General features: G+C 48.3%; 1 protein-coding gene across 2 annotated transcripts in view; it reads right to left on the bottom strand.

Moving 5' to 3' along the window:
- Positions 1-6,564: 6,564 nt before the first annotated feature.
- Positions 6,565-26,877, bottom strand: part of ERN1 (endoplasmic reticulum to nucleus signaling 1) — a 99,769-nt gene continuing 79,456 nt past the window's right edge. The window contains exons 11-23 of one of the 2 annotated variants that reach the window (XR_007514083.1): positions 26,309-26,427; positions 25,672-25,863; positions 23,933-24,200; positions 22,725-22,815; positions 22,264-22,453; positions 21,437-21,536; positions 20,941-21,140; positions 17,172-17,319; positions 15,347-15,474; positions 12,952-13,075; positions 12,441-12,508; positions 7,887-11,394; positions 6,565-7,742 (exon numbers count right to left, since the gene is read on the bottom strand). Coding sequence is in view for 1 of the 2 variants with exons in the window: in XM_049860183.1 (XP_049716140.1) it covers positions 11,182-11,394; positions 12,441-12,508; positions 12,952-13,075; positions 15,347-15,474; positions 17,172-17,319; positions 20,941-21,140; positions 21,437-21,536; positions 22,264-22,453; positions 22,725-22,815; positions 23,933-24,200; positions 25,672-25,863; positions 26,309-26,427 (1,841 nt within the window). In the remaining variant the exon portion in view is untranslated. Of the gene's footprint in view, positions 11,395-12,440; positions 12,509-12,951; positions 13,076-15,346; positions 15,475-17,171; positions 17,320-20,940; positions 21,141-21,436; positions 21,537-22,263; positions 22,454-22,724; positions 22,816-23,932; positions 24,201-25,671; positions 25,864-26,308; positions 26,428-26,877 lie in introns of both variants that reach the window. The other variant, XM_049860183.1, reaches the window with a different exon arrangement.

Raw genomic sequence — 26,877 nt, forward strand, 5'->3', positions numbered from 1 at the left:
AAGACCCAAGAGATATAAAAAAATTATCGTTTTTTGTTCTTTTACTGTGAGGCTGTTTTCTTTTAGGGCGTGAATGTTAGATTAAGAAGTATTTGAGCCTAGTCGAAGATTAGTTTAAAAAAATCCATTGCATACTACCAGGTGCTTGTTTTTGACTAGTTGTGTATCTAGTTCAAATTTGGAAAAGGTGTGCAGGGAGGTCGTATCCTATATGAAGGAGAACATGGCATCAGGATGGGAAGAAGACTCATTAACAACCTTCAATATGCAGATGACACAACCTTGCCTGCTGAAAATGAAGACGGCTTGAAGCACTTACTGATGAAGGTCAAAGACTACAGCCTTCAGTATAGATTATACCTGAAGGTGAAGAAAATGAAAATCCTTACAACTGGGACCAATAAACAATATCATGATAAATGGAGAAGAAACTGAAGTTGTCAACGAGTTCATTCTACTTGCATCAAAAGTCAAAGTCCACGGAAGCAGCAGACACGTGAAGGATGAGTGACCTTGTGGTTGGCTTGGCTGTAATCTTTACAGCGGCAGATTGCCAGGTCTCTCGGCACTGCTGGGTGGGTTCAAACAACCAACCTCTATGCTAATACCAAAAAAACCCAAACCTCTTGCTGCCAAGTCAATTCCGACTCATAGTGACCCTATAGGACAGGGTAGAACTGCCCCACTGGGTTTCCAAGGCTGTAATATTTATGGAACCAGACTGCCACATCTTTCTCCCATGGAGCAGATAGTGGGTTTTGAATCACCGACCTTTCGGTTAGCGGCCAATTGCTTAACCACTTCGCCACCAGGGCTCCCTTTTAGGTTAGGAGTGCGGTGCAAACCATTGGAGCCACCCAGTTGCTGTTGTTAGGTACCGTCGAGTCATCTCTGACTCACAGTGACCCCATGTATAACAGAATGAAACATTGCCCTATCACATGTCATCCCCACAATAGTAGGTATATTTGCACCCACTGTTTCAGCCACAGTGTCCACCCAGGGACCTTGCTTAAAACAACACCTATTTGTTATTTTACAGTTCTGGAAGTCAGAAGTCCTAATTCAAGCTGTTGGCAGGGCTACATTCCTTTCGTAGGACTTAGGGGAGAATCTGTTTTCTTGTCTTTTTCACCTTCTAGAGGCTGCCTAATGAGCCCTGGTGGTGCAATGGTTAAACACTTGGCTGCTAACTGAATGGTTGGCAGTTCGAACTCACTCAGGGGCTCTCTGGGAGAAAAGACCTGGCGACCTGCTTCTGTAAAGATTACAGACAAGGAAACCCTATTAAACCGTTCTACTCTGTCAGATGGGGTTGCTATGAGTCGAAAATCAACTCAGTGGCGCCTAACAGCAACAGTGGAGGCTGACTGCATTCCTTGGGTCATGGCTCCTTCCTCCATCTTCAGAATGCACCACTCCAACGCTGCTTGTCGTCACATCGCTGACGGGGTCTGACTCTGACCCTCCAGCCCCCATTTTACACGGACCCTTGAGATTACATTGGGCCCACTGGATATTCCAGGCTCATCTCTCCATATCGAGATCTTTAATTTAACTGTACTGCTAAATCCCTTTTGTTTTGTAAAGTATCTCACACCTGAACTTACTGATCCTGGGTCCCTCTTCAGCTGTGTCCACCCACCCCCCATTTGACTTGATTTTTCCACCGTTTCTTTTTTCGTGTTTCATGGATGTAACACTGTCTTGGCCATAGAGTGCTGCTGTAACAGAAATATCACAAATGTATAGCTTTAACAAAGAGAAATTTATTTCTTCACAGTAAAATAGGCTTTAAGTCCAAATTCAGGGTGTCAGCTCCAGGGGAAGGCTTTCTCTCTCTGACAGCCTTCTCATCAGTCTTCCTGTGGACTAGGAGCTTCTCTGTGCAGGGACCCCTGGTCCAAAGAACGTGCTCTGCTGCCAGTGCTTCTTTCTTGGTGGTATGAGGTCCCCAGCTTTCTGCTTGATTCCCTTGCGTTTTTATCTCTTGAGAGATAAAAGGTGGTGCAGGCCACACCCCAGGGAAACTCCCTTTATATTGGATCAAGAATGTGACCTAAGTAAGGGTATTACAGTCCCATCCTAATTCTCTTTAACAAAAAATTACAATCACAAAATGAAGGACAACCACATAACACTGGAAATCATGGCCCAGCAAAATTGATACATACATTTTTGGGGGGACATAATTCAATCTATGACAGACACCGTCCCTTCTCTAAGGATACTTTAATTATACTTCTTGTGAGTTCCTGTTTCCTCAGATGTAAGCCCTTCTGTGAAGTCTGTTTCTCAAAGTTGGCTCTTCTCAAGTGCATGGAGATGGACTTCGCTCCTTGTTGCAGTTGGGATTCCCAGGTGGGGGTGGAGATTCTTGTCTCTGCCTTTGCCTGTCAGCCCATCTGGGGGAGATGCCCGCCTCGGGGAGGAGCAGGAGCTGCCCTTGGGGCCCACACTCTGCACCTGTTCAGTGAGAACGGGACTAGGTGGGATGGGTTTCCTGGCAGGTACCTGGGGGGCGGTGGTTCCTGCTGATTGTATGGGTGCTCATGGGGTCTCACCAGCCCCCAAGCTTCCAAGCACCCTGCTTTTACCTGGAAACAAAAAAAACCGCAAAACAAACCTGTTGCCGTTGACTCTGACTCATGGCAATCCCATGTGTTAGAGAGTAGAACGAAAACCGAAACCAAACTCATTGACATCAAGTTGATTCCAATTCATAGCAACCCTATAGGACAGGCGAGAGCTGCCACACAGGGCTTCCAAGGAGCACCTGCTGGATTTGAACTGCCGACCTTTTGGTTAACAGCCATAGCTCTTAACCACTATGCCACCAGGGTTTCCACAGAGTAGAACTGCTCATAGGGTTTTCTTGGCTGTAATTGTAATGGAAGCAGATTGCCAGGCCTTTCTTCTGTGGTGTGGCCGCATGAGTTCGAACCACCAACCTCTAGGCTATTAGCACAAGCTGCACCACCCAGGGACTCACCTGAAGACAAACATCTCCAATGCTGTTGTGCAGCCTTACAGGTGGAGGGAAGTGTGTCCTGGGGAAAGCCTCCAGCTCACTTGCTGTCCACAAGTGAGGCCCCCTGACCTTTTGCTTCCTCTTCTAGGGCATTGCTTTTTCCACCCATACACTCCTGGGCTGACGTTTCCCTCTTCAGTGAGTTTCTCAGCGATTCCTCCCGCATCTGGTCCAAACCCTAATCAAGATCCGCTGCTGTCGAAGCAATTCCAACTCAAAGCGACCCTGTAGGGTAGAGCAGAAGTGCCCCATAGGGTTTCCAAGGCTGTTATCTTTACAGACTGCCACATCTTTCTCCCACAGTGACCTTTCGGTTAGCAGCTGAGTGCTTAACCACTATGCCACCAGGCTCCTTCTGGTCCAAACAGTTCTCTCTTATTTTTGAGTGCAGTTACACATGAACTGCTTTTACCTTCTCTCGACTTTGATTTGGGTGTTGGAGGGAGGACAGTAGGGTGAGCATTGTCGCCATCTTGAAATGCTGAGTATTTTAGGAAAAACTTCTTGGTCAAAGGGCCCTGGGACTTTCCTAGGGCCATGTTCCTAGTTATGGCACAGCAAGGTTTGTGCCAATCTCTTGAACCTGAGCCAGCAATCTTTCCCTTACACTGGGCTGCTGGTTTTCCTTCTCATGCTTCTAGTCAGAAAAATGGCAGAAACCAGGGCTGGGCCTTGGTAATCCTGCACCTACTCAGGATTCCGCTCCTTGGTTCTCTCACCTTGTTCCAGCCACCTTACACCCCTGGCAGAATCCCAGAGAACTGCCGCCCTAACCCGCCCCATTGTGGGAACAGCTCTTTGGTGGCTGCTTCCCCTCTGCCTGCCCTCTTCCTGTGATTCACATCTGGGCAGATAGCCCTGTTCCAGGAACTTATCTCAAGGAGGGGCTGACCTCAGTGGTTGATTCTTATTTGGAAAAGATCTAAGTCTAACTTCTCACCCAAGGAGGAATTTTTTCTTGTTTGTTCAGAGTGAGGCCCGTCCCCTCTGTTGGACTCCTCCAGAGACCTGGAGCTCACTACCTTACACGGTCTCCTTCTGTACTGCTAGGCATCTCAAGATATAAGGCAGCCCCCCGCCCCCCCTGGAGCCTGGGATGGGCTGCCCTGGACCCTGCTTCCCTTTATCTAGTTTAAACCTTCTGGAACAAGACAGAAAACCCGGTTCCTCATCCACGCGACAGTTGGGGGGACTCAGACAGCTCTCATGTCTCTCTAGGTCAAACTCCTCTCGTGTCTTCAAATGTCTATGACAGTTTCCAGGCCCCTCACCTCATGCACCCACCCCCATCCTTACAGAGTAGGATGCCCAGCATGGAGCGCGGTCCTTCAAATGCCTGTCCAGAGCACATACTCCAACTTCCTGCACACAGACCGTTGGCCTTGAGTAGTGCCGATTAAGGGTGGCTGGGTCCCTGGGGTTCAGAGAAGAACACGTCCACTCCCTGGCCGATCTGGGGACCATTCACACAATCACCTTTTCTTTAGGGTAAAAGCAGGCCCTCCCAACATCCTTTGGGTTCTGGCTTAGCATTGCAGTTTCTGCAATCTCCTGGAATCTCGATTTGGTCATGAATCATGTTGGTGATTAATCTCTCCAGCTTTGTATCAACTGCAAGCTCAATGAGAACATGTCTGTGGCTTCATCCCAATCTTTGAGCCAGGCTGGGAAGGGCCAGGTAGCTTTGGAGAAGCAAGAGGAAGAGAAGAACATGAAGAGAGTCCCCACTTACTTGGCTCACCTGCCAAGACCTCTCTCAGAGGTCAAGTTCACCAAGTTACTGTCCTGGCTGCCCAACTTGCGTCCCCGGACCCCACTGGGAAACTACCCCTTCCCATCCTCACTGTCTCTCAAAATGGTTTCCCGGGGGCTGCCGTGTTCTTGCTAGCCCTGGCCCTCAGCCCACAGCTAATTGGCTCAGAGGTGGACTCATGCCCTGATTTCTGACCTTGCCAAAGGGTCTGGTCAGTCTATCACTGCAGTGAAAGATGTTAAATGTTTTCAATCTCGACGGACACACTGGTCTGCAGGGAGAGAGAAATACATAATGAAGGCATGTCCTGAAGCTAAAGCTGCGTCCGGTGCAAATGATACAGATTAACAAGTATAGGAAGATACTGCAAACAGGAACATTTACTGACGATATACCTGTGTGTGTGTGTGCGCGCGCGCGCATGTGCATGTATGTGTATTTGGTTACATATAGACTTAATAAAAGTATCAAATGTTCAGAAAAAAGCATCGTCTTTGCGGCCCACCGCTAACTCAGCATGTAAGCCGCAATCCTGTCTCCAAGCCCCTCTCCTGACAATGTCCCCAGGTCCTAGGACCACAGCCTGACTGGCAGGTAGTGTGGGTGTGGGACTGGCAAGGAGGAATCTCAGCCACTTGCTGTGAGGACCCCATCTCTCTCTGTCCTCAGAAGCAGCTAAGGGTGCTACCAGCTGCCTCCCTCCCAGGCCTGCATCAATTCAAGACTTGGCCCAAGCCCTGGTTTAACAGCTATGAAGGGAATCCTAGAATGTCTCCTCTGCCACTTGAGGTGACACGAGGCAGTGAACAGGTACCCATGACACCTTGCGGCCCTTCACCCTCCCTTGAGTTTGACTGTGCGCTCGACTCAGCACTTTAGTGGGGAGGGTGTGTCTGCCATTCTCAGTGAGGCTCCTGGGCTCACTGAGGCACAGGAGTGGGGTGTCTGTAGAGCAGGAGCCAGCCTCCTCATGCTGTCACTGCTAAGGTGTCCTGGGCTTCAGCAGTCCCTTTTGTGAGGGGACCTTGTCCTGGGGGTGCAAGAGAGCACTGAGCCTCACCAGACTTCACCAGAAGAGGACCAGCCGTGGAAGGAGAAGCCTGTGGGGAAAGCTGAGCATGTTCCTGGCGCGTGCAGTCATCTTACGTGCTGACGCTCAGGTCTTGGCTCTCCCACCACTTTGCTGTCTGAGTTATTGCGATGATTTCTCTTCTCTCCTGGAGTTCTCGGTCCAGCATCCTATTCACTGTACCAGTGACCAGCTGCCCCTGAGTTGGCTCTGACTCATGGTGATCCTGTGTGTGTCAGAGTAGGACTGTGCCTACAGAGTTTTCAATGGCTGTTCTTTCGAAGATCACCAGGCCTTTCTTCTGAGGCACCTCTGAATGGACTTGAACCTCCAACCTTTCAGTTGGCAGCTGAGCACGTGAACCGTTTTTATCACCCAGGGACCCCATTTGCTGTACACATGCCCCAAACTCTGCTGAAGCCTAATTCTGACCACACGATGTCTGTCCAATCCTGGCTGCCTTCTTGATACTCAGCCCAAAACATCAATACCTTTGGGAACTTCCTGCAGTGTTTCAAATAACTTTTTCCCAAAAACAGCCACCAAGGAGGATGTTCCAGCCCTCGGCCTGGCAGGCCAGTGCCAGCCCATTCTTCCACCCGCTGAACCAATGGCTCAGAGCTCACCATCCAGGAGCCCTACCCAGGAAGACAGCCAGGAATGGCCCTTGGTTGGAGAGTGCCGTTCAAGTCTGTAAGAAGATGCAACTGATCCCCAAATCTAAAACTACCTTTATTTGTGGTTGGCTCAACATGATGTCATCATCAGCAGAATTATAAAACTATACAGGAGGTACAAAAATATGCCGTTTAACTTAGATAACGGCCCTCATATCGTCCAGCTTTAAAAATACACATAAAGTTGTACAATCTGGCAGTTTATCAAATATAAAGCTAAAAAGAGAATTTTAGGCTCCACGAAGAGGATTGTATCACACAGTTAACACATACTGACTCAATGATTAACCGTCCATGGAGAAGACACAATGGCACAAGATTTTTAAAAAAATCACCTAAAAATTAATATTTTACCCCGACCAAATGATTCACCTTTAACGATAAGACTACTGCGAGGTGCCCACCCTGTGGAAGGATACAGCATAGCTTTTCCAGTTCTCAAATGGTCAGGGGTGCCTGAAACCAATCTGCTGTGCTTTCAACAAGTACACTTGTAACTGGAGACACTTTTGAGTAAAAATTAAATAAATATAAATAGGTTAAATAAATAGGGCATTGCAGAAAGACTGCTACACAAGGTGCTCTGCGAAAGCTGCGTAGTCGACTAGTAATGCTTTGTAAGTTGGTGGGGACTTCCCCGTCACAGCTTTTGGGATGCTGAAAAGAAATACCGTATCCAGCAAACACATCAAGAGCAGGCGGTGAAGGGGGCTGGGTGGGACTCTGCCCAGAGGCGTTAGTTAAGGCTCCTCCAGTGTGAGGCTCACTGTGAGGTTTCCAATGAACACAGAAAGGATTTAAGTTTTGATACAAAAAGCCAAGCCAGGTCCTCGTGGGAATCACTGCTTCATAAAGAAAACAAATATAGAAGAGAGTAGACACCTTGGTTTCAATGGCGACGGCCCAACCATGGACAGAAGGACTTTTGCTCACCTGTTCAGGACAACACCTGGTGACTGTCTTCCCGGAAAAGTCAAGGCCAGACTGGTGAAGGAATGGACAAAGAGGGGAAATACAAAGAACGGCAATTTCAAAAACTAAAAGCAGAGACAGAAAGCTGAACAAAGACTTAAAGAGGCTCTTTTACAACTGCACGGTGCCTTCCTTCCAGCACTGAGGGCTGTGAAAGCTGAGCCTGCCCCGCTTCCATGAGGACAAGGTTGCGGACCAATGGGACAGAGCGAGATGGAGAATGGGCAGGAACCAGCCCACCTTCCGTGAGGACCGTAAGGCTGAGGACCAACGGGACAGAGCGAGACAGAGAATGGGCATGGGCCAGCCTCCCTTCTGTGAGGACCATAAGGCTGAGGACCAAAGGGACAGAGCGAGATGGAGAATGGGCAGGAACCAACCCACCTTCCGTGAGGACCACAAGGCTGAGGACCAATGGGACAGAGCGAGATGGAGAATGGGCATGGGCCAGCCCCGCTTCTGTGAGGACCATAAGGCTGAGGACCAATGGGACAGAGTGAGACAGAGAATGGGCATGGGCTCAGGAAAACCAAGCCAGGCCAAGTCCAACTTGTGAATAGGAAGTGGGCAAGAGGAGAAAGTGCTACATCTACAAGAAGTGAGGTCAGCAACCCCCGTATCTCTTATTACAGTGACAAAGAATTGCCAATGCATCACATGCACACAGAACCTTCCTGACAGCATCGGGGCTAACTTTGATGAGGACCTTTCATCTAGAGTGGGTGGGGAGAAAATACTCTGCTGGATCCACTAAGCTGTGGACCTTCCAATACACCGTGTGTGACTGATCAGAGTGACGTCTCACTGGAAAGTGCCTGTGAGGACTGCTGCACTTAGGGCGAGGGGAGAGGAAAACATCTTTGCACCCAGGACTTTAGATTTCATTCATAACATAGTTTTGTGACTTAGCAAATAAGACCAAGATTCCCAAAATGCAGACACTCTGGAACTCTTTTGAAAAGACTCAAGAAGCAACAAGAGACATTCTGGCACATGTGCCAAAGACAGGTTCCATACAAGAGTTAAATAAGTCATGGTGTCCTTTGAATTCCTAACAGATGTGTCTAAATTCTGTCTTAAAAATGAAGACAGTACACTTCTAAAATGTTAAACAGCCTTCCAGGAATTGTAGAAGTCCCATTAGTTGAACTAAATCTCCAACAACTGAGCCACAACAGGACGTACAATGTTGTAGAACTTTGATCTAGTCGACAAGACAACTTCCCACTGCACTGCGTGCACAGGAAACTGGAATTCTAGAAACTGGAATCAGATGTGCTGGATGATACCCAAGGTCTGTTCCATGACAAGCATCCACATGAGACCTCTAAACCTGTTGAAGGACCGACAAGTGACTGGGTTCCTACAGGCGAGGGACAGAAGTCAGAAAATGGGCTGCCCAGATCTGGTGGATGCTGGGACACTGGCAGTTTTTAAAGCAGAAGAGAGGCAAACCCAAACTGCATGCCTTTCCTCCACCACTTTAGTTTTCTTCATTGTGCTGATATTTTGTTGTTGTCGCTCTCACTAGGAGCTCTTAGGAAGGCAGAGACTTTGCCTACCTTGTTCATCTCTGTACCCCCAGCACCCAGTATCATGTTGAATAAATGAGTTTGAGAGATTTAGTTGGTTAGGAACCAATAATAGCATAAGCAGAAAAGGGATTGGAAAAGAGCTGCCCCAGTGGCGAGGTGGGCCCAACGGGGGGATGCTGCAAATCCTGGGCAGCTAGAAACTACCCGGCTACTCTTAAAGGAGAAATTCAGCGATGAAGACAAGGCGAGGCAGTGGTCCCTGTGACAGGACAGAAAGCTGACAGCCTCATGAGGTCACTGGTGGCATTGTCTCCACCTTTGGACTCTTGCTCAGACCCCTTGAGAATGGTGTCTAAAGTAGGCCACAGCACAGTGCATCAGCAAGTGGGGAAGAAAGAGCCCTGGCGGTGTTTCTGAAAACAGACCGCGAGGCAGAAGATGCCAGTCTCCTGGGTTCCAAGGTGTAAATGAGGTAATCAATGAGGCTTAAAGATGTAGGATAATAATAAGGGAAGAAGTCATTTCCAGCATTCTGAAAGGAAGAGAACTGAACTTTACAAAAGCCAGAAAAAGAGCTTTTGATGAGGGGCCCTGATAAAAACACTCCCAAAAAACATCTTACGAGAAGAAGAAATTGTGATCTCTCTGTCAGTTAGTATAAAATTTGATGATGAAAGTCTCACTACTGAAAGGAGTCTCTGAGTTCACCAGGACTGGCCTGAAGTGATCTGTTTGCTGGGCTGGAGGAAGCTCACAGGGTGCACTTCCTCCCAGGGCACCCTGGTTGCATTTTAACCTCTAAGGCTCTCGGTAGAGAAAAGACAGGAATTTTGGACTGAAAATAAAGTCACAAATTACATTAATTAAAGAAAACATATCATGGCACTGACATCATTTAAAAAATATTACTTTGAAAATTAATACATTTATATAGTGTTGCTATGTTTTACTTTGGATTTTTGGTACTTTAACCACACAAAATAGAAGATGTATTATTATATTTCGCATCTCTTCTTCATGAGTAAGCTTAAAGTTAAGTTTAGCTTACTTACAGCTAAAGTAGTATTCTACAGTTTGATCAAAATATATAGTTATTAAGATTTGCCAAGAAAACCATAAAAGCCTAAGTGCCACTGACCTTGGCCTTGGCCCCGACTCACTGTGCATCCCCGTTCCTGGTGGCCTCGGGGACAGAGGGACCTCACTGCTTACCCGCTGGCTCAAGGCTCTTGGGTGGCCACTCAGCCTGCCCCCTCCGGTCCCAAAGGCCTGTCCCTGCCTGGTCTTGGCTACCCTCCCTGATGGCCAGGGAACATATTATTTCTCGCCTCCAGATGCCTGCATACCCCCAGATGGCCCAGCACACAGACCCACTGGGGGCCACTATTCAGGCCACCAGTGTACCAGGCGGCACTCAGCTGCCTCCAGAACAGAGCATCCTCTTTGTGTCCAAGAGAAAACTGCAGACGTGACCTCACCTTCCAGAATGTATCGCTGACCCGTCCCTGCCACTGCATCCCCTGCTCAAGGCTCACTGCCTCCTAGAAAACACAGGCTCTGGGAACCTGGGCTCATTTGTGATCACCATGGCATCTCCTGTCCCCCGGGGATGATGCCCTCTGAGCAGCCTCCTCTTCCTCGGCATGCTCACCTCTCAAGCCCCACTTCTAGCCCAGGCAGCACGCGGCGCACTCTCAGCCTGGCTGGTCTAGGGGAGAGATGCTCCTGCCCCAGCACGTGGGCAAAACTTAGGATTCCCTCCTCTCCTTCCTGAAAGGCTCTCTCAGCCCATAGGTTGACATCAAACAGGAATTTTAAAAAGAAACATCTAAGTCTGAAGCAAGTTTATCCAGCAGAAGGTCGAAGCGGACTCCTTTCGCTATCTCTGGAATGGGCCTCCGCTGTGGACATCCTGATTGTAAAGCTTTCACGTCCAACATCCTTCCAGCTGGTGGTCAGGAGGGGTCACTGCTCCCACCTCCTGGAGTCAGCATTATCCTCTGCTGGCAGCAGAATGGCAGCTCAAGGCACTTGGTTGGGAACCCTGGTCTCCCTGTTAAGCCGGGAGGCGCCACACTCTGGGTTGCAGAGACCAGGCCCTCAGTCCCAGCTGGGGCTGCCCAGAATGGAGGGGCCGCCCTGGCTCAGAGGGCATCGGGTGGCAGGGCGGGCTGCGGCTCTGGGGGCTCATGGCAGTAGTAGGGCTGGAAGAGTCTCTCGTGGCTGCACAGCTCCAGGGCCCGGTAGGTGTGTAAGAGGAGGTGGGGGAAGCGCGACGTGAAGTAGCGCACGAAGTCGTCGGGGAGGGAGCCCAGCGTCTCGCGCACCTCTGCCGGCAGTTCCCGGTAGTGGTGCTTCTGTAAACAGGGTGGGCACACAGACAGAGGCTTAGTGGTTAGAACTCAGCCAGTGCTGGCAAAAGAGCCCGTTCTTAGTCAAGGAAGACAGAATGTTAGTGACAGTTCTCTGTAAAGGAAAACAGGTTTCTGCACCTCCACATCCACCCCCATCTCCCTGCCTGCGTGCCCTCCTTCAGGAAGCACGCAGGAAGGGGCCTCAAAGCTGGGCACGGCCTGGCCTGGGGCAAGCAGGGAGGGGCTCCGTCCCAGAGCAGCCAATCTGGCAGGTGACAGGCAAGTTTCCGTGGTCAGAACCTGACAGGATTGCCCACAGCCTTGAGTAGAACAAAGTTGCCTGGAATTGGTGCGTTTGCCCCAGAGGGCTTGAGGCCTCTTCTGTGTTGGGGGTGGGGCTGTTTGAAGGCTGTTAGGTCCTAGCACAGGCTGAGAGTACTCCCAGGCCCCTCCAAACAACAAGTGAGACTCCCTGCCCTAAGGCCCTGAGACCAGGCCTAGAGACCAGGACCAGGCCCTGGGTGGGAAGTTGCCCCGAGGGTCCCCATTTCAGGTGTGTTTATACTGTGGCTGTATCAGGCAGGTTGTTGTTGTTGTTAGTTGCCTTCAAGTCAATTCTGACTCACGGTGACTCTGTGTGCAGAGTAGAACTGCTCCACAGGGTTTTCATGGCTGTGACCTTTCAGAAGCAGATCGCCAGGCCTTTCTTCCAAGGTGTCCCTGGGTGGTTTTGAACTGCCAACCTTTCGGCTAGTAGTTGAGTGCTTAACCATTTGTGCCACCCAGGGACCCCATCAGGCAGGTAGAAGCACCACAAAGTCAGCAAGAGTGACCATAAAGGACACGGGAACCAGAGGATGGTTTCACAAAGCTTAATTCCTTATCTCAGTGTCCTTAGAGAGAAAACCAATTTAAGGGAAGAAACGGCCTCTAATTTCTCAAGTCTGGCTAGGCCTCTCAGCCTCAGTGATGAATACAGTGTGGGCAACACGAGGAGGGTGTCTGGCTGCTGTCACCAGGGCCCCACCCAGTATTCACAAACCCTTTACCTTATTTCTCATGGCTCGGAGGAGATCCCTAACCGAGCCACCCTTGTAAGTCCTGAATTTACGCAGATCTAGGGAAAAAAAAAAAATCAAGGAATTCAATGGTTAAGCAAGTGACAAATAGCCAAACAAACATTTTAAAAGAAAACAAACCCTGGGGCTACTAGGGATTGAGCAGTCAGACTGAAAGGCCATAAGGAATAGAGCACCCAAACTGAACCTGAGGGGACACTCTCTGAATCCCACCTCCTGACTGGACCTGTGGTCAGAAACCACCACCTATTTTTCCAAACCCTGCATGACACCTATCACGAACTGGTCACCCTAAGAGACAAAAATGAGACCCACATAAGTGTGATGGTCCAGTCTGTATCTAAACCACAAGGGCACTCCCAGAGAATGGCTCCAATCCCACACTGGGTATTTGGAGCCCAGAGAGCCCGATTCCCCCCTGGGAACGTCTGCTGCTTTTGAAATGTTTCTGCTCTCGCGTCTGGGGCTTCAGCACGGTCACCTGTCTGGAGGGGGACGGTGATGTTCTCCTTCCAGTCCATCTTCACCACAGCTCTTCCACCTCTCTCTAACTGCTTCACGATCGGGCTGTCCAGGGACTCCTTCTCGATTCGGTCACTCACGTCCTGTGAGGCAGACAAGGGTGGCACATGGTGGCTGGGGTTCTAGAGATGCCCAGAGCTGGAGGAGAGACATACTAAGTGCCACGTGAGTCAGAAGGGGGCCGACAGCACCCTTGGCTTCAGGGCTGGGCAGTACATGCCCGGTGTTCCCTCCACCTCCAAATCCACTAACTCCTTTCCCTGTGCAGCAGCGTGTCTGTTGCTCACTGGGCACGGCCTGCAGAGACCCTCACAGTAACACAGGGGGCTGTCACAGACGCACACTGGTACACATCTCCTGGATTTCACACATGCACACACACGCTACATGAGCCACACGTGCAATTTGTATTCGTCAGTGAAGCAAAATCAAACAAATGCTCAATGTTGATTTACATCCCGAGCTCTGTCTACCCACTGAAGCAGGATATGCTCAAACTCATAACTGGTGGAGAGTCGTCACTCCTCATCTGAACATTAGAAAAGACAGGCGAAGCCAAGTCTTCTTTTAGAGGAGGGAACTTAGTGATATGAGCATGGGCTCTGGAGGCTCTGGGTTCAGACCTAAGCATTGGCCTCACCAAGCTCCCCTCAGTCAGACAGGCCACTAGGTGAGGAAATGGAGTGATGACTCCATACACATGACCATAAAGCTGTCTTATCAGACTCATAGTCTTCTTTCTTTGATAAAGCCAAAGCCAGATTGGCTGAACTTCTACTTTGCAACTGCTAGAGAAAGCCTCAGGATGATTCCAGATTGTCAACTCGGGTACATTGGGGACATGCGGTTCTAAGCTGTAAAGCCATTACAGTTAGTTGATAAGGATGGAACCCAGTTGTGTTCACAAGACATACAATTTGGAGATCCTATGAATGTAACCCTTAGCCTAAGCTGCAGTGAAGTTCCTTTTGTGTGAGGTTTATTCCCATTCTGTATTTTGTCATCACTGCTGTTTTCAAAAGTCCCTTGGAGACACCTAGACTTCAGAATTTTAAAGTCACCTTATCTCCAGTGGAACGCAATTATCAATCCCGATGTTGTACATACCAACTGGTTGCCATGGAAAATTGCATTCAATTCTCCCCCTCTGCCCAATCCATCCACACAGTTACTAAGCATCTGCCATGTACCAGGCAGTGTCCTCGCTGTCAGAGATACAGCAGTGAACTACACAGTCAAACGTTCCTGCCTTCAAGGGGCTCACGTTCTGGGGGTTTCCTATGGCCAAGCCCCCAGTCAGACTCCAGGACAGTGTGACAATCATGTGTAAACCATGGTGCTCACCAAGGCCTTCTGGGGCCCAGTCCCAGGGGAAAAACACTGGCCCACAGGCCTGCTTTTCTGAGCAGAAAGGCTGGGTAGGAGGCGTTTTGGATGAGTCATGCTGACCTCAGCTCGAGAAATACATTATCTTTCCACAAAGCCACCTGGAAATGCTACAAAACCTTAAAACATTCAAGCCCTCAAAAAGTCCATATCCGTTGATCCTATCATTTAACTTCTTGGAATTGATCTTAAGCACAAATAGATCTAGGCAAAAATTGGGTAAAAGATAATTAAAAAAAAAAAAAAATCCAGTATAAGAAAATGTTTAAATCATGAACGTTGGATGAAATTACATGATGTTTGGGATTTGCCCCAAAATATCCCAGGGTGGGAGAAGATGGAGATGGGTTAGTAACAGTTGAAACTGGGTGATGGCTACATGGGAGTTCATTACAGAATTCTCTGTACTTTTATAAGGCGTCTTGGTGGCATAATGGTTAAGTGCTAAGTTGCTAACTGAAAGATTGGGAGTTTGAACCTGCCCAGCAGCTCTGTGGGAGAAAGACCTGGCGATCTGCTTCCATAAAGAATACAGCCAAGAAAACTCTATGGGGCAGTTCTACTTTGTCACATTGGGTCACTAGGAGATGGTATCGACTTGATGGCAAATTCTACTTCTGTATATATTTGAATTCCCGTAATATCAAGTTTAAAAAATCATGGCGCATTCATATGATACTCTGCTTCTGATTGTGGCAACACGAAGGCTCTGGATTAGAATTTTAGAACTTTTCACATGGAAAAATACTTAAAGTATGTACATAAAAAAAAGATTCAGAACTGTATATCCAGTTTGATCCCAGGTACATTTTTATACACGTGAAGAAAATATACTGAAACGTCAACTATGGTTATTTCTCAGCTAGGGGGTTAGATGACGGGTCATTTGTTTCTTTGTCCTTTCCTCTATTTGCAAAATCTAAAGCAATTACACAAAGGTTACTTATAAAGAAAACAGTCATCTCTACCTGGAAGAACTGTAGCTGCTTTTCTAGGCCCCAGAAGAAGGGGTGTTTGAGCACGTGCTTCGCCGAGGGGCGTTTCTGAGGGTCCATCGCGATCATTTTCTCTATTAATTCACGTGCAATGACGTCTTCTATAAAGGAGGAAAATAAACAGGCAACTCATTATTACCAGCCTAATGCTAAAACGAAATACCAAAACCCTCAAATATCTGCCTGTATGGCTTTCAGCTCAGCAATTCTATTGACAGGCATTCATCCGAATAACATAAATACCAATGCACACAAAATTTCAGGTAAAAAGGACAGTCCGCACCGTACTATTTGTGAAAAGAAGGACGGGAATGTTAAAAATATTGGAGGCTTGGGTAAATACACTGCTGTGCTCCACTTCCTGGTGCTACGAGCCACTAACATGACTGAATGTGTACTGACACTGAGAGTGTCAAACTGAAGTAAAAAAAAAAAATGCATGTTGCTGTGGTTGTTTACGTACTATTTAAGTCCACTTTTTATACAAATATACTTATGTCCCAGTAAATGCTCAGAATAATATAAGCAACAGTATTAATAGTCATCACTGCATAACGGAATTATGGGCCTTTATGTTAATCTGTTTCTCTAAAAGGAATCAAGAGAATAAACTGATAAGCAAAGGGACAAGTTAGTTTTAATTTTTTCAAAAGGTGGCATCGGGCTGCAAGGACCGATTATAACCCAGGAAACCCAAAGCTGGGCAGATAGGGTTATTGTTCCTGTTTAGAAAGAGAGGCCAAAGCTCTTTCTCTGTTCCCCAGCCCAGCACAGCCTGTACCTGCCTACCAGTGTCCCTCAGACAAGAGGTAGTTTATGGAACATGTACAAGACCTTCCCAAATGTCGGTACAGGAAGAGGCCTCAGAGTATTTGACCTTCACAGGTCAAAGCTGGGAAACAGAAGTTCCCAAGGAGGCCCTTGTGAGGTCACACAGATAACTGGGTAACCTGAAGGGACCTGGGAGCTCCTGCAGCATTAGGAGGCAGCACTCCAATGACAGCCCTGCCCAGCCCTCCACTGGCTTTGAGACTTGGCACTAGGAGGTGGTGCTCCAATGATAGCCCTGCCCAGCACCACGCCAGGTTTGAGACTTGACGCTAGGAGGTGTTGCTCCAATGACAGCCCTGCCTAGCCCTCCACCAGCTTTGAGACTTGGCGCTAGGAGGTGGTGCTCCAATGATAGCCCTGCCCAGCACCACTCCAGCTTTGAGACTTGGCGCTAGGAGGCAGTGCTCCAATGGTAGCCCTGCTCAGCACCATGCTAGCTTTGAGACTTGGTGCTAGGAAGTGGTGCTCTAGTGATAGTCCTGCCCAGTTCTCCACCAGCTTTGAGACTTGGTGCTAGGAGGCAGTGCTCCAATGGTAGCCCTGCCCAGCACCATGCCAGCTTTGAGACTTGGCGCTAGGAGGTGGTGCTCCAATGGTAGCCCTGCCCAGTACCATGCCAGCTTTGAGACTTGGCGCTAGGAGGTGGTGCTCCAGCGGTAGCCCTGCCCATTTCTCCACCAGCTTTGAGACTTGGTGCTAGGAGGTGGTGCTCCAATGGTAGCCCTGCCCATTTCTCCACCAGCTTTGAGACGTGGTGCTAGGAGGCGGTGCTCCAATGATAGCCCGATAGCCCTGCCCAGTCCTCTGCCAGTTTTGAGAATGCAACGTCAGCTTCCTGAAGCGACAGGGTGAGCACCGGAAAAGAATGGCCCCTGGGAGCGCAGACGCAGCCACCATCCCAATTCCCTGCAGGGGCCACTCGGGCAGCCAAGGAGTTACCCTGATGCCCCCACTTCTGCCTGCTCACCGTGCTTCTCTTGGTGTAAGCAGTCGAGGCTGTAGGCGCCCAGAAGGATGTTGGCTTGCCGCTGCAGGGACTTGCCAAAAGGGTGGCTGCCTTCAGATATCACGTAGTAAAAGACGCAGCCCGCAGAGAAGATGTCCACTGTGTAGGTCTGCAAAGAAACGCGGCGTGAGAGGCCTTCCAAAGGATTCTCCTTCTCCTTCAGCAACCAGGGAGGGACAAGTGCTGTGCTAGTTCTCCCACCTCGAAGGGGTCGTGGGAGAATCAGCGAACGTGTGGAGAGCCACAGGAGAGTAGGTGGTCACTGGAAGGCCCCTTACATGTACATTGAGGATGATGATGGTGTGTCAGGGGTGGAAAAGTTCGATAACAAGCCCAGGGTCACTGCTAGAGAGTGACAAACCAGGACGAGACTCAGGTCATCTACCTCATCAGAATTTTCCTCAGGGAGGTGACAGGCTCAAGACAGGAGGAATACGTTCACCACAATTGAAGCTCAGACCTGACTGTTGCAGTACCTACTCACTGTATCATTCTAGGCCCCCTTGCTTTCCGCAGCCTGTGCTGCCGGAGGTCCCGCTAAGGGGAGCTTTTCCTGCCTGCCTGGGCTTCTCTGTTCAGTTCATCTCTATGCTCAGTTATGTTCTTTCCCAAATTTATTAATGCCATTTGCTCTTGTTATTGTAATAACATAATTTAAATATTCCACAAGGTGGAAAAATCTGAGCGCCACGAAGTTTGAGGTAAGTTGAACCTTTGGAAAGTCTCAATAAAAGGCAGTGACTAGAAAAGCTGCTGTGGAATTAGGGGTGGGAGATTCAACTGTCAGGGACTGGGATGGAAATAGTTAAAATCTAGGCTTCTGCTCTCAAATTGATTAGTAAATGTTTGAAATGGCAACCTAGAAGTTATAGAAGTGGCAAAGCTAGTGTGCTTTACATGACAGGGAGAATGTACAACTCCAATCCCCGTAACCAATCAGTGGACCCCAATTTGAAGAAAAGACTTTGACCCTATATCAAAATATGTCTATTACTTAAAGAATTACATTACTTGCTTTAAGTTAAAATAAAATATTTAAAATGTGTATTTTATTGTGATTCTTCACCACAACTGACTTTTTTGATTAATTGACCAACTGCTTGGTCCCCAACGAATGGGCTACGAGGGCTTCTACTGTACCGAATAGGTTTTAGGATGGCCGATTCTATCCAGGTCTGGATCAGGGAAAGTACAAGGTGAGCCTGTGACATCTTGTGCTAGAAAGCAAGATGCTCAAACACGAATGGGGTCTTATCAAAAGGATGCTCGAGCCAGCTTGAAGGAATGCCTACTGGCCAAATTTGGAACAAATTGAGAAGCAAAAAGAATAAGGACAAGTAAAATGTATAACGACTATAACACTATTTTAAAAATCCATAAGTCAACAGTGGTTAAAAAAAAAAAAGGAAGAGAAAAAAATAGGAGGGTAAAAATAAAGCTCTTCTTTACAGAAAAATGTCAACTGTTGAACACAGAAGAAATGTCCACTGAATTAAGTAATTCAGGCAAGGCCCATTGATGGATGCTGAGCCACTGGGTGAAGGGCTGTTGGTAAACAGGATATTCACACTGTCCCAAAGTGTCCCCCACTGCTCACTTACGAACAACCAAGGGGAAAATCCACCTTTACAGTGGAGAGATCTGGTGATCAGCACCTGAACCAGGTGATCCAAGATAGTATCACCAGCAGAGGTACCACAGAAATGGCACAATCTGCACCACATGCCTCCTGATGTTCTGTCCTGTGACCCATTCTTGCTGGTGCCGCTTAACTTGCATCTAATTAAACCTCTAGACCTAACTTCCAGTTTACAGAAAATACAAGGAATAGAGAGACAAGCTGAACGCCATCATAAGGAAACAATCAGACAAATCCATAATGCAGGGCAGGGTATAAAATAATTGCCTAGAGTCTTCAAAAAGTCCATATTGTAGGACGAAAAAGGTGGGAAGACTGTTCTGGATTAAAAGAGATAGACATAATCAAATGTGATGTAAGACACTTGACTGGGCCCTGGTATACAAAAACTTGCTGTACAAAAGACATCTGGTGCAAAAGGACAAGTATTGTATAAGACCACTATTATAAGATCTTGAGAAGTAATTTAAACTGAGAAGAACACATTCTTTTGTGGTTACGAGAGGGGGAGGGAGGGAGGGTGGGAGAGGGTTATTTACTGATTAGATAGTAGATAAGAACTACTTTAGGTGAAGGGAAGGACAACACTCAATACAGGGGAGGTCAGCACAACTGGACTAGACCAAAAGCAAAGAAGTTTCCTGGAAAAACTGAATGCTTCGAAGGTCAGCGGAGCAAGGGCAGGGGTTTGGGGACTATGGCTTCAGGGGACATCTAAGTGAATTGGCAAAATAAATTCTATTAAGAAAACATTCTGCATCCCACTTTGAAGTGTAGCGTCTGGGGTCTTAAACACTAACAAACGGCCATCTAAGATGCATCAATGAGTCTCAACCCACCTGGATCAAAGGAGAATGAAGAACACCAAGGTCACAAGGTAATTATGAGCCCAAGAGACAGAAAGGGCAACATAAACTAGAGAATTCATCATCCTGAAACCAGAAGAACTAGATGGTGACTGGCCACAACTGATGACTGCCCTGACAGGGAGCACAACAGAGAACCCCTGAGGGAGCAGGAGAACAGTGGGATCCAGACCCCAAATTCTCATAAAAAAACCAGACTTAATGGTCTGACTAAGACTAGAAGAATCGCGGCAGTCATGATCCCCAAACCTTCTGCTGGCCCAGGACAGGAACCATTCCCGAAGACAACTCATCAGACATGGATTGGACCGGACAATGGGTTGGAGGGAGATGCTGATGAAGAGTGATGCATCAGGTGGACACTTGAGACTATGTTGGCATCTCCTGTCTGGAGGGGAGATGGGAGGCTAGAGGGGGTTAGAAACTGGCAAAACGGTCACGAAAGCAGAGACTGGAAGGAGGGAGTGGGCTGACTCATTGCGGAGAGAGTAAGTGAGAGTATGTTGTAAGGTGTATATAAGTTTATATGTGAGAGACTGACTTGATTTGTAAACTTTCACTTAAAGCACAATAAAAATTATTTAAAAAAAAAAGACATCTGGGGGACAAACGGAGAAATTTGTATATGGATTGGATATTAGATGGTATTATGGAAACAGCATGAATTGTTTAGGTCTGATAATGGTAGGGTCCTTAGAAAGCAGAAAGTTCTTGTTCTTAGGAGACACAGACTGAAGTATTTAGGGGTGAAGGGCCAGGATTCCTGGCACTGACATTCTAATGGTTCAGCAGTAGATAGAAAGATGAAGCAAATGTGGCAAAAATATTAACAGATGTTGAATCCAGGTAGAAGTACACATGTATTCACTGTAGCAGCCTTTCAATTTTCTGTATGTCTAAAACTTCTTAAAATAAAAAGCTTGGAAAACAAAATCAAATCAAAAAAGAGGGAAAACTAGAGTTTGTTCACCTTCTGTAAGGCCTGATTTCCTAGTTTCCCAAAATGGGAGGGGGAGGCAAGTGATTGGAAGAGGAGGGAAAAAATAGGCAATTGCCCATGTTGGGCCCTTTCATTCATCTGAACGTGGAAAACACCAGCAGCATGCAGAAGTTCACTCTCCAGCCACATGTGCCCAAGCCCCAAGCGTTGAACTTGAAGGCTCTCACCCCCGAAGATCCAGTGGGGGGCTTCTGCAGTTTTCAGAGCACCGTGCCCATTACTCACTGGGTTCTCCTTGCAGTCTTCACTCAGCATCTCAGGAGCGATCCAGCCTTCTGTGCCGGGCACCCCAGACCGGCGGCTGAAGCTGTGCCTGCCCACTGCCAGCTTCTTGCAGAGGCCAAAGTCGGAGATCATGGCCTTGATCCTGCCATGTGCGTTGGGCATGGAAAGGAGGATGTTGTGGGGTTTCAGGTCTCTGTGAACTAACAGAAAACTCCAAATGAGTCCACAGTTTACCACGAACAACAGCAAGCCTCCTCTGCAGTGGGGAGTGCATCACCGTCAGGCTTTCAGGACATCTGCTGCCACCTCCAGAGCTTCTGGTTTGCAACTATGTACAATTCCTCCTCAGATTCTTCTGCAGCTTGTCGGAAGACCACCTAAACACCCCTCCTGCACATCAGTGATGTGGCAAAGAGTCGACACAGAAGCAAGTCACACCTCAGCAAGCTGGTCACCCCGACCTGGGCCTGTGACCTGGTAGAGGGATACCACTTACCAATGTTGAGGGAGTGGAGGTGAGCCAGGCCTGAGGTAGTCTGCTGCAGCAAGGTGATAGGCTCCAGGCCGAGGTGGGCAAAGTCTTTCTGCTCCACATACTGCAAGAGACAAGATGACAAGGTCACGGCATGCTGCCCTTGGGACCTGGCCCCTCAGCTCATTTTCTCTTACCGCATTTTAAGAGACAAATGGGAAACCACTGGGAAGTTTTACTGAACATAATCCAAAACTGTACTTTCCAGCCAAGCTTCTCGGAGCTGACTTAAACAACAAAGCTCCAATTTACTGATGTGTAATGAGAAAGATAACGAGATGGCAAGAAAGTCAAGCTCACTGCCTCATGTAAGTAATGACATTTAGATCGCTTTATGGTGAGCCTGGAAACCAAGTGGAAGGAGTTGGGAGTATTCTCCAACCCTACACCAGCCAAGCCCAGCGATGGGAGGAACACACCTGGCCAAGCTTCCTGGAGGCAAGGAGGACCAACTGCAAGCAGAGACTGCCCCAGGCATGCTGAGGAGGCCACTACATTAAGACTAGCAGCACTTCTGGAAGGAACTTTTGGGGGTGGTAAAAACGTTCTGCTTTCTGACTGTGTTTACGGTTAAATGGATATAGAGATTTATCAAAATGCATCAAACTGTATGTTTAAAATGAATGCATTTTATCACACGTATGATATGCCTCCATAAAATTAATTAAACAAAATAAAAATAGATAAACTGGCGGTCTCTAAAACCACCGCCCAGTTGCTGGGAGAAGGAGGCTTCAGTGGCAACAGCAAAGCTATGGGGACCCTGGGCACCCAAGGGCCGGCAGGCGCACCTCCTGCAGAGTGGCTGCGCACAGCTCGATGGCAATGTACTGGAACTGCCGGTCTCTCTCCGTGCAAAAGTAGCGGATCACATTGGGGTGCTCGTCTGACTCTCGCAGCAGCTGGACCTCACGGTCTGCAAAGCTGAAACACTCCGGGAGGATCCTCTTGACGGCCACATCACGGTTGTCAAACATACCTCTGCAGGACAAGGGGTGGGAGTTGAGTTTGGTGAGCGCAGGTTGGGCCAAGAGGATGAGGTGGAGCCTGTGGGTCTCCTCCTTCTGCTATCCTGTGGCCATCCCATCAGCTTTGAGCCCAGAGGTCCACAACCAAACACCAGGTGCCCCCAAGGCTCAGGGAGGCTGTGAGCTCTGTGGAGCCAGGACCAACTCTGTCCTGGTCACTGCTCTGTTCCCAGAGCCCGACAGGCATGAGGGGGTGAAGGCCCAGGCCTTTCTCATCCACTCACCGGTACACAATTGTGCCCTCAGCTCCGTGGCCCAGGACATCCTTGGGACAAAATGAAATTTTTCCAACCAACACCATGCTGGTTTCCTCATCTGGGACAGAAAATGAAAAAGAAAAGGTTATTTTAAACATACATAACCCAAAAAACACTGAGGTTAAAATGCCTACTAATTTCCTGACCTTAGATTAAGAGAAGGGATTTAAGAAGCTCCATGCCACACCCCCAGTCCCCAGTAAGCATGAGCCCCTGGTTCCAGTCCCCATTTATACACAGGGCCACCTCCTTCCCCACCCCCTGCATTTCTTCTCTCCTGCCTTCATGTTATTGTGAGAGGTGTGTCTTACAATCTTTCCAGGCACAGTGAGCATGTCTGTGATTCTCTGTATTCTCTATGGTTTTATATATTTATATCTATCAAAGCAGCCCTGGCGGTACAGTGGTTAAGTGCTTGACTGCTAACCAAAAGGTCAGTGGTTCAAACCCACCAGTTGCTCCACAGGAGACAGATGTGGCAGTTTGCTTCCGTAAAGATTACAGCCTTGGAAACCCTATGGGGCAGTTCTACTCTGTCCTATAGGGTTGTTATGAGTCGGAACCAACTTGATGGCAACGGGTTTGGTTTGGTTTTTGGTATCTAGCTATGCGCACATACGCTTATATATAGTTAGAACTAATTAATAGTTGTTAACAACAACAAAAAAAAACTATCCATCCCAAAGAAATGAAATATTTGCACCTTGAAACACTCAGGTAGAGGACACAGACGTGAAAGACGAAGAGACCAGCAGCAGAGTCTCCAGCCTGAGACTTGAGGCCCGAGACTTTGTGCACTAGCTATGCACTAACACCCTCAGAATACTGGGTTCGGCCCTGACAGCCGGCCTGAGCCAGCCTCCCAAAGAGCAAGGCCCATCAACAGCTGCACTTCTATGCTTGGCTGCTGGCTGGCTTCAGGAACATTCTCAAGCCAATGCAGCCAGCGGCAATTCCTGCCCTTGTGGAGTAAGACGGAGGGAGAGCCTGGGGCCGAGAAGGCCCTTTGAGGGGAGATGCCATGGGAGGGGACAGGCAGCAGAGAGGCCTGCAGGGTGGAGGGAGTTCAGAGAGAACACAGGGAAGCCCTGGGAATGGAAGAAGGTACCGTGCTTTGTGGTACTCAGATGGGGTTCCGGGAAAAGATAAACAGCAGCAAATGCCACTTGCTTTACCCTCGTCATCCTGGTCCAGGGAGGGGCTGATGCCAGCCTTGGAGGCAGAGCTGCTCATGTGCAGAGAGTGGTTGGACGCTCTGGGGGACATGCTGGGGCTGCTGGTGCCTGAGCTCTCCGAGTACGGGCCAGATATGTCCAGGAGCTCCGTGTCCTGTGCCGGGTCCACAGGTGAATGGAAGGGCAGCTGCTGCTGTTGCAGGAGCTGGATTTTCTCCAGTTCCTTCTGGAACTGCTGGTGCTGGAGCTGCTGCTGCTGATGCATGCTCTGGGAAGAGAGATGCCCATTCAGAACACAGCCCCCCACACCCTGAGGAAAGAAGACCCCAAAGGGCAGAACGAGACCAGCGAGAAGGCACATGGAGGTAGAATTGGCTCAGTGAACGGAGGTGCCTTCTGCAGTAGTCCCTTCCAGTACAGCCCACTCCCCAGCACCGGAGGGGCCTGCCAGGGGCTGAATGGTCACAGGCAGGAGCACCAGAAGAGGAATCCTGCCCAGGAGGAATGCTGGGCCAGATGGTGGGCATTTAATTCTAAAATTCTGCAAGTTTGGTGAAAAGTTTGGGAGTTGTTCCAATAGGGAAACCAAACAGAGGTCCAGCAGTTACCAGAGGGTAACAGGTTGAGAGCACAGTGGATTCAGGGAAGGCCAGGCTTGCTATCCACTCTGGGCTACGCACTCATAGAGGTTAGCTCAAGTCCTCAGCACCCAGGGAGGCAGATGAGCAGGCTGGGCTCAGACCTCCCAGCCACCTGTCCACAGCCACATGGCCAGGATGTGACAGATCGGGGCTGACGTAGGGGGCTTTGTCAAGGTCCCGTCCTCTCCCCGTCATCACGCTGCCTCCCCGTGCCCCCGTGCTGCTCTCATTTATTTTGAAAAATTTATTCCATCATTATTTGAAGCCACAGCTATCTGTGATTATTACTACTCATATGTGGAAAGGTGACTAAAGGGATTGGCGTGTAGCCAACAACTCACTCTGGAGCTATATTTCTAGCGCTCTCTCTCAAACCTGGGTTGAAGTCCTGGAAATGCCATCTACTAGTTGAGTAACCTGAGAAAGTTGTTTATTTCCCTGAGCCTCGTTTCTTCATGTGTGGAAAGAGGACAAAAAATAATGACCCCATAGGCCTGCTGTGAGGGTCAAACAATGCAGTGAACACGTCTTGACAATGTAAACGTAAGGGGTGTGCCATTCCCAACAGGACATGTACTTCCTGCATGCATGTGTTCTAAGGCGCTAATGTTTCGGCACTTGGAGCAACTTGCTGAAGGAATATTCCTCTAGAATATTTTCTCCAACCCACTCAACTACGTAAGTTTAGCTCACTTATTTCCAACTAGAAAGTCAAAGTAATTGCTGTGTTGCCGTTTTTACTCCAGCTGATATTTCTAACAGGCAGTTTCTAAGGGAGGAAAGTTAGACTTTCACCTATTATCTCTATTCTTAAAAAAGAAAATGCAATTAACTATTCAATATGATCTGCAAGCAAAGCTTATACATTGGCTTTTACAGACAGTTACTTGAAAAACCCTAAGCCTTGGTCAAAAATTGTCCTTTTCTAAGAAGCTAGTGTCTCTTTAATTACAATGTTTTTAGAGACAGGCAAATATTTATTTTTAAATGTGAGAAGAAAATTATCTGCTTGCTTGCTGTGTTCGTCTGGGCCTCAGTGACAGCAGGCACAGACGTTCAGAAGCTCGTGGGAGAGCAGTGGGAAGGGCTGAGCCTTACCAAGGGGTAGGTGATGATGAAGGCCACCCAGCCGATCAGCAGGAAGGTACTCAGGATGATGGTGGCCATGTCCTTGAGCATGGAATCCACGGGTGCCTCAGGCTTGGCGGGGGCATGGGTAAACTTCTCTTCCACATCCTGAGTCACTGTGGTGGGCGCGGTTTCTGAAGTCTGGTCAACCAGGTTGATGACCTGTATGGGAGACAATTGTTACGTGACTGTACAACTCCTAGCCAGGTATCAGTGAGGCGAGCAATCAAGAGATGCAGGTCCTATTTATAGGGTCACGCTACGCTGTGATGGGTTGGATCACAGGCCTATCTCCTCAGAGTCTGTGAGCTGGACATACCAGGGTTGTTCCCTCTCCAGGCCTTTACCTAAGCTGTTCTCTTCCTTCCAGGAACCAGGCCAAAATCTACTCATTCCTCCAAGCCTTGGTCCGCCTTCCTTCCCTATAACCTTCACTCGCCCCTTCCTCTTCCGCCCCATCCGCCTTTAACACTTTATGTGGTTTGCTATGGATTCCGTGCACCCCTGCTTAATTAGACTGCATGCTCTGAAGGCAAGGGCAAAGGCTAACGCCCACTCCCCCCGACACCTGGCATAAAAATCCACTGACTGTCCTTTATCCCCTCACCTCCTCAAAGCTCTTTTTCTCGGAATCAGCAGGAATCACGTTTTCCCGATGTTTGGGCAGATTGTTGGGGAACCTCTCCAGCATCTTGGTTGATGCAGACAATGGGGTTTCATGGTGTCCTAGGAAAGGAATCAAAACCTCGAATGAGAACAATTTCCCCAGCGTGAGGTCTCACTCGATAAACTTAGTCACTATTCTCTGTAGCACAGGTCCAAATGCAAACCCTCAGATTTATTTAAAAAAAAAAAAAACCCAGTGCAGGTAGTAGAAATTAGAAGTAGTTACCAGAAGAGTTACATTAAAACAGACATTTTATTGCTCAGTGGCATGGATCCAGTATTTGCAGTCTCACAATGAGGAACAAAAAAGTGTTGTTGTCACGAGAAGCATCAGGATATTCAGGATGTGTTCAGAAGCAACACGCATGTGGCTAGTTCCTAAATCTGGGTGCCAATCGGCATGAATATGCTTAGTTCCCCATTCATAGCTGAAGCTTTACGAAGCTTCATACAAAGTTCAGAGCTCTCCCTTCAGTGCTTACCCCTGGATTCTCTCTACAAAGGCTATCA

This window comes from Elephas maximus, chromosome 19, assembly GCF_024166365.1.
Source record: "Elephas maximus indicus isolate mEleMax1 chromosome 19, mEleMax1 primary haplotype, whole genome shotgun sequence".
NCBI classification, from domain to species: Eukaryota; Metazoa; Chordata; class Mammalia; order Proboscidea; family Elephantidae; genus Elephas; species Elephas maximus.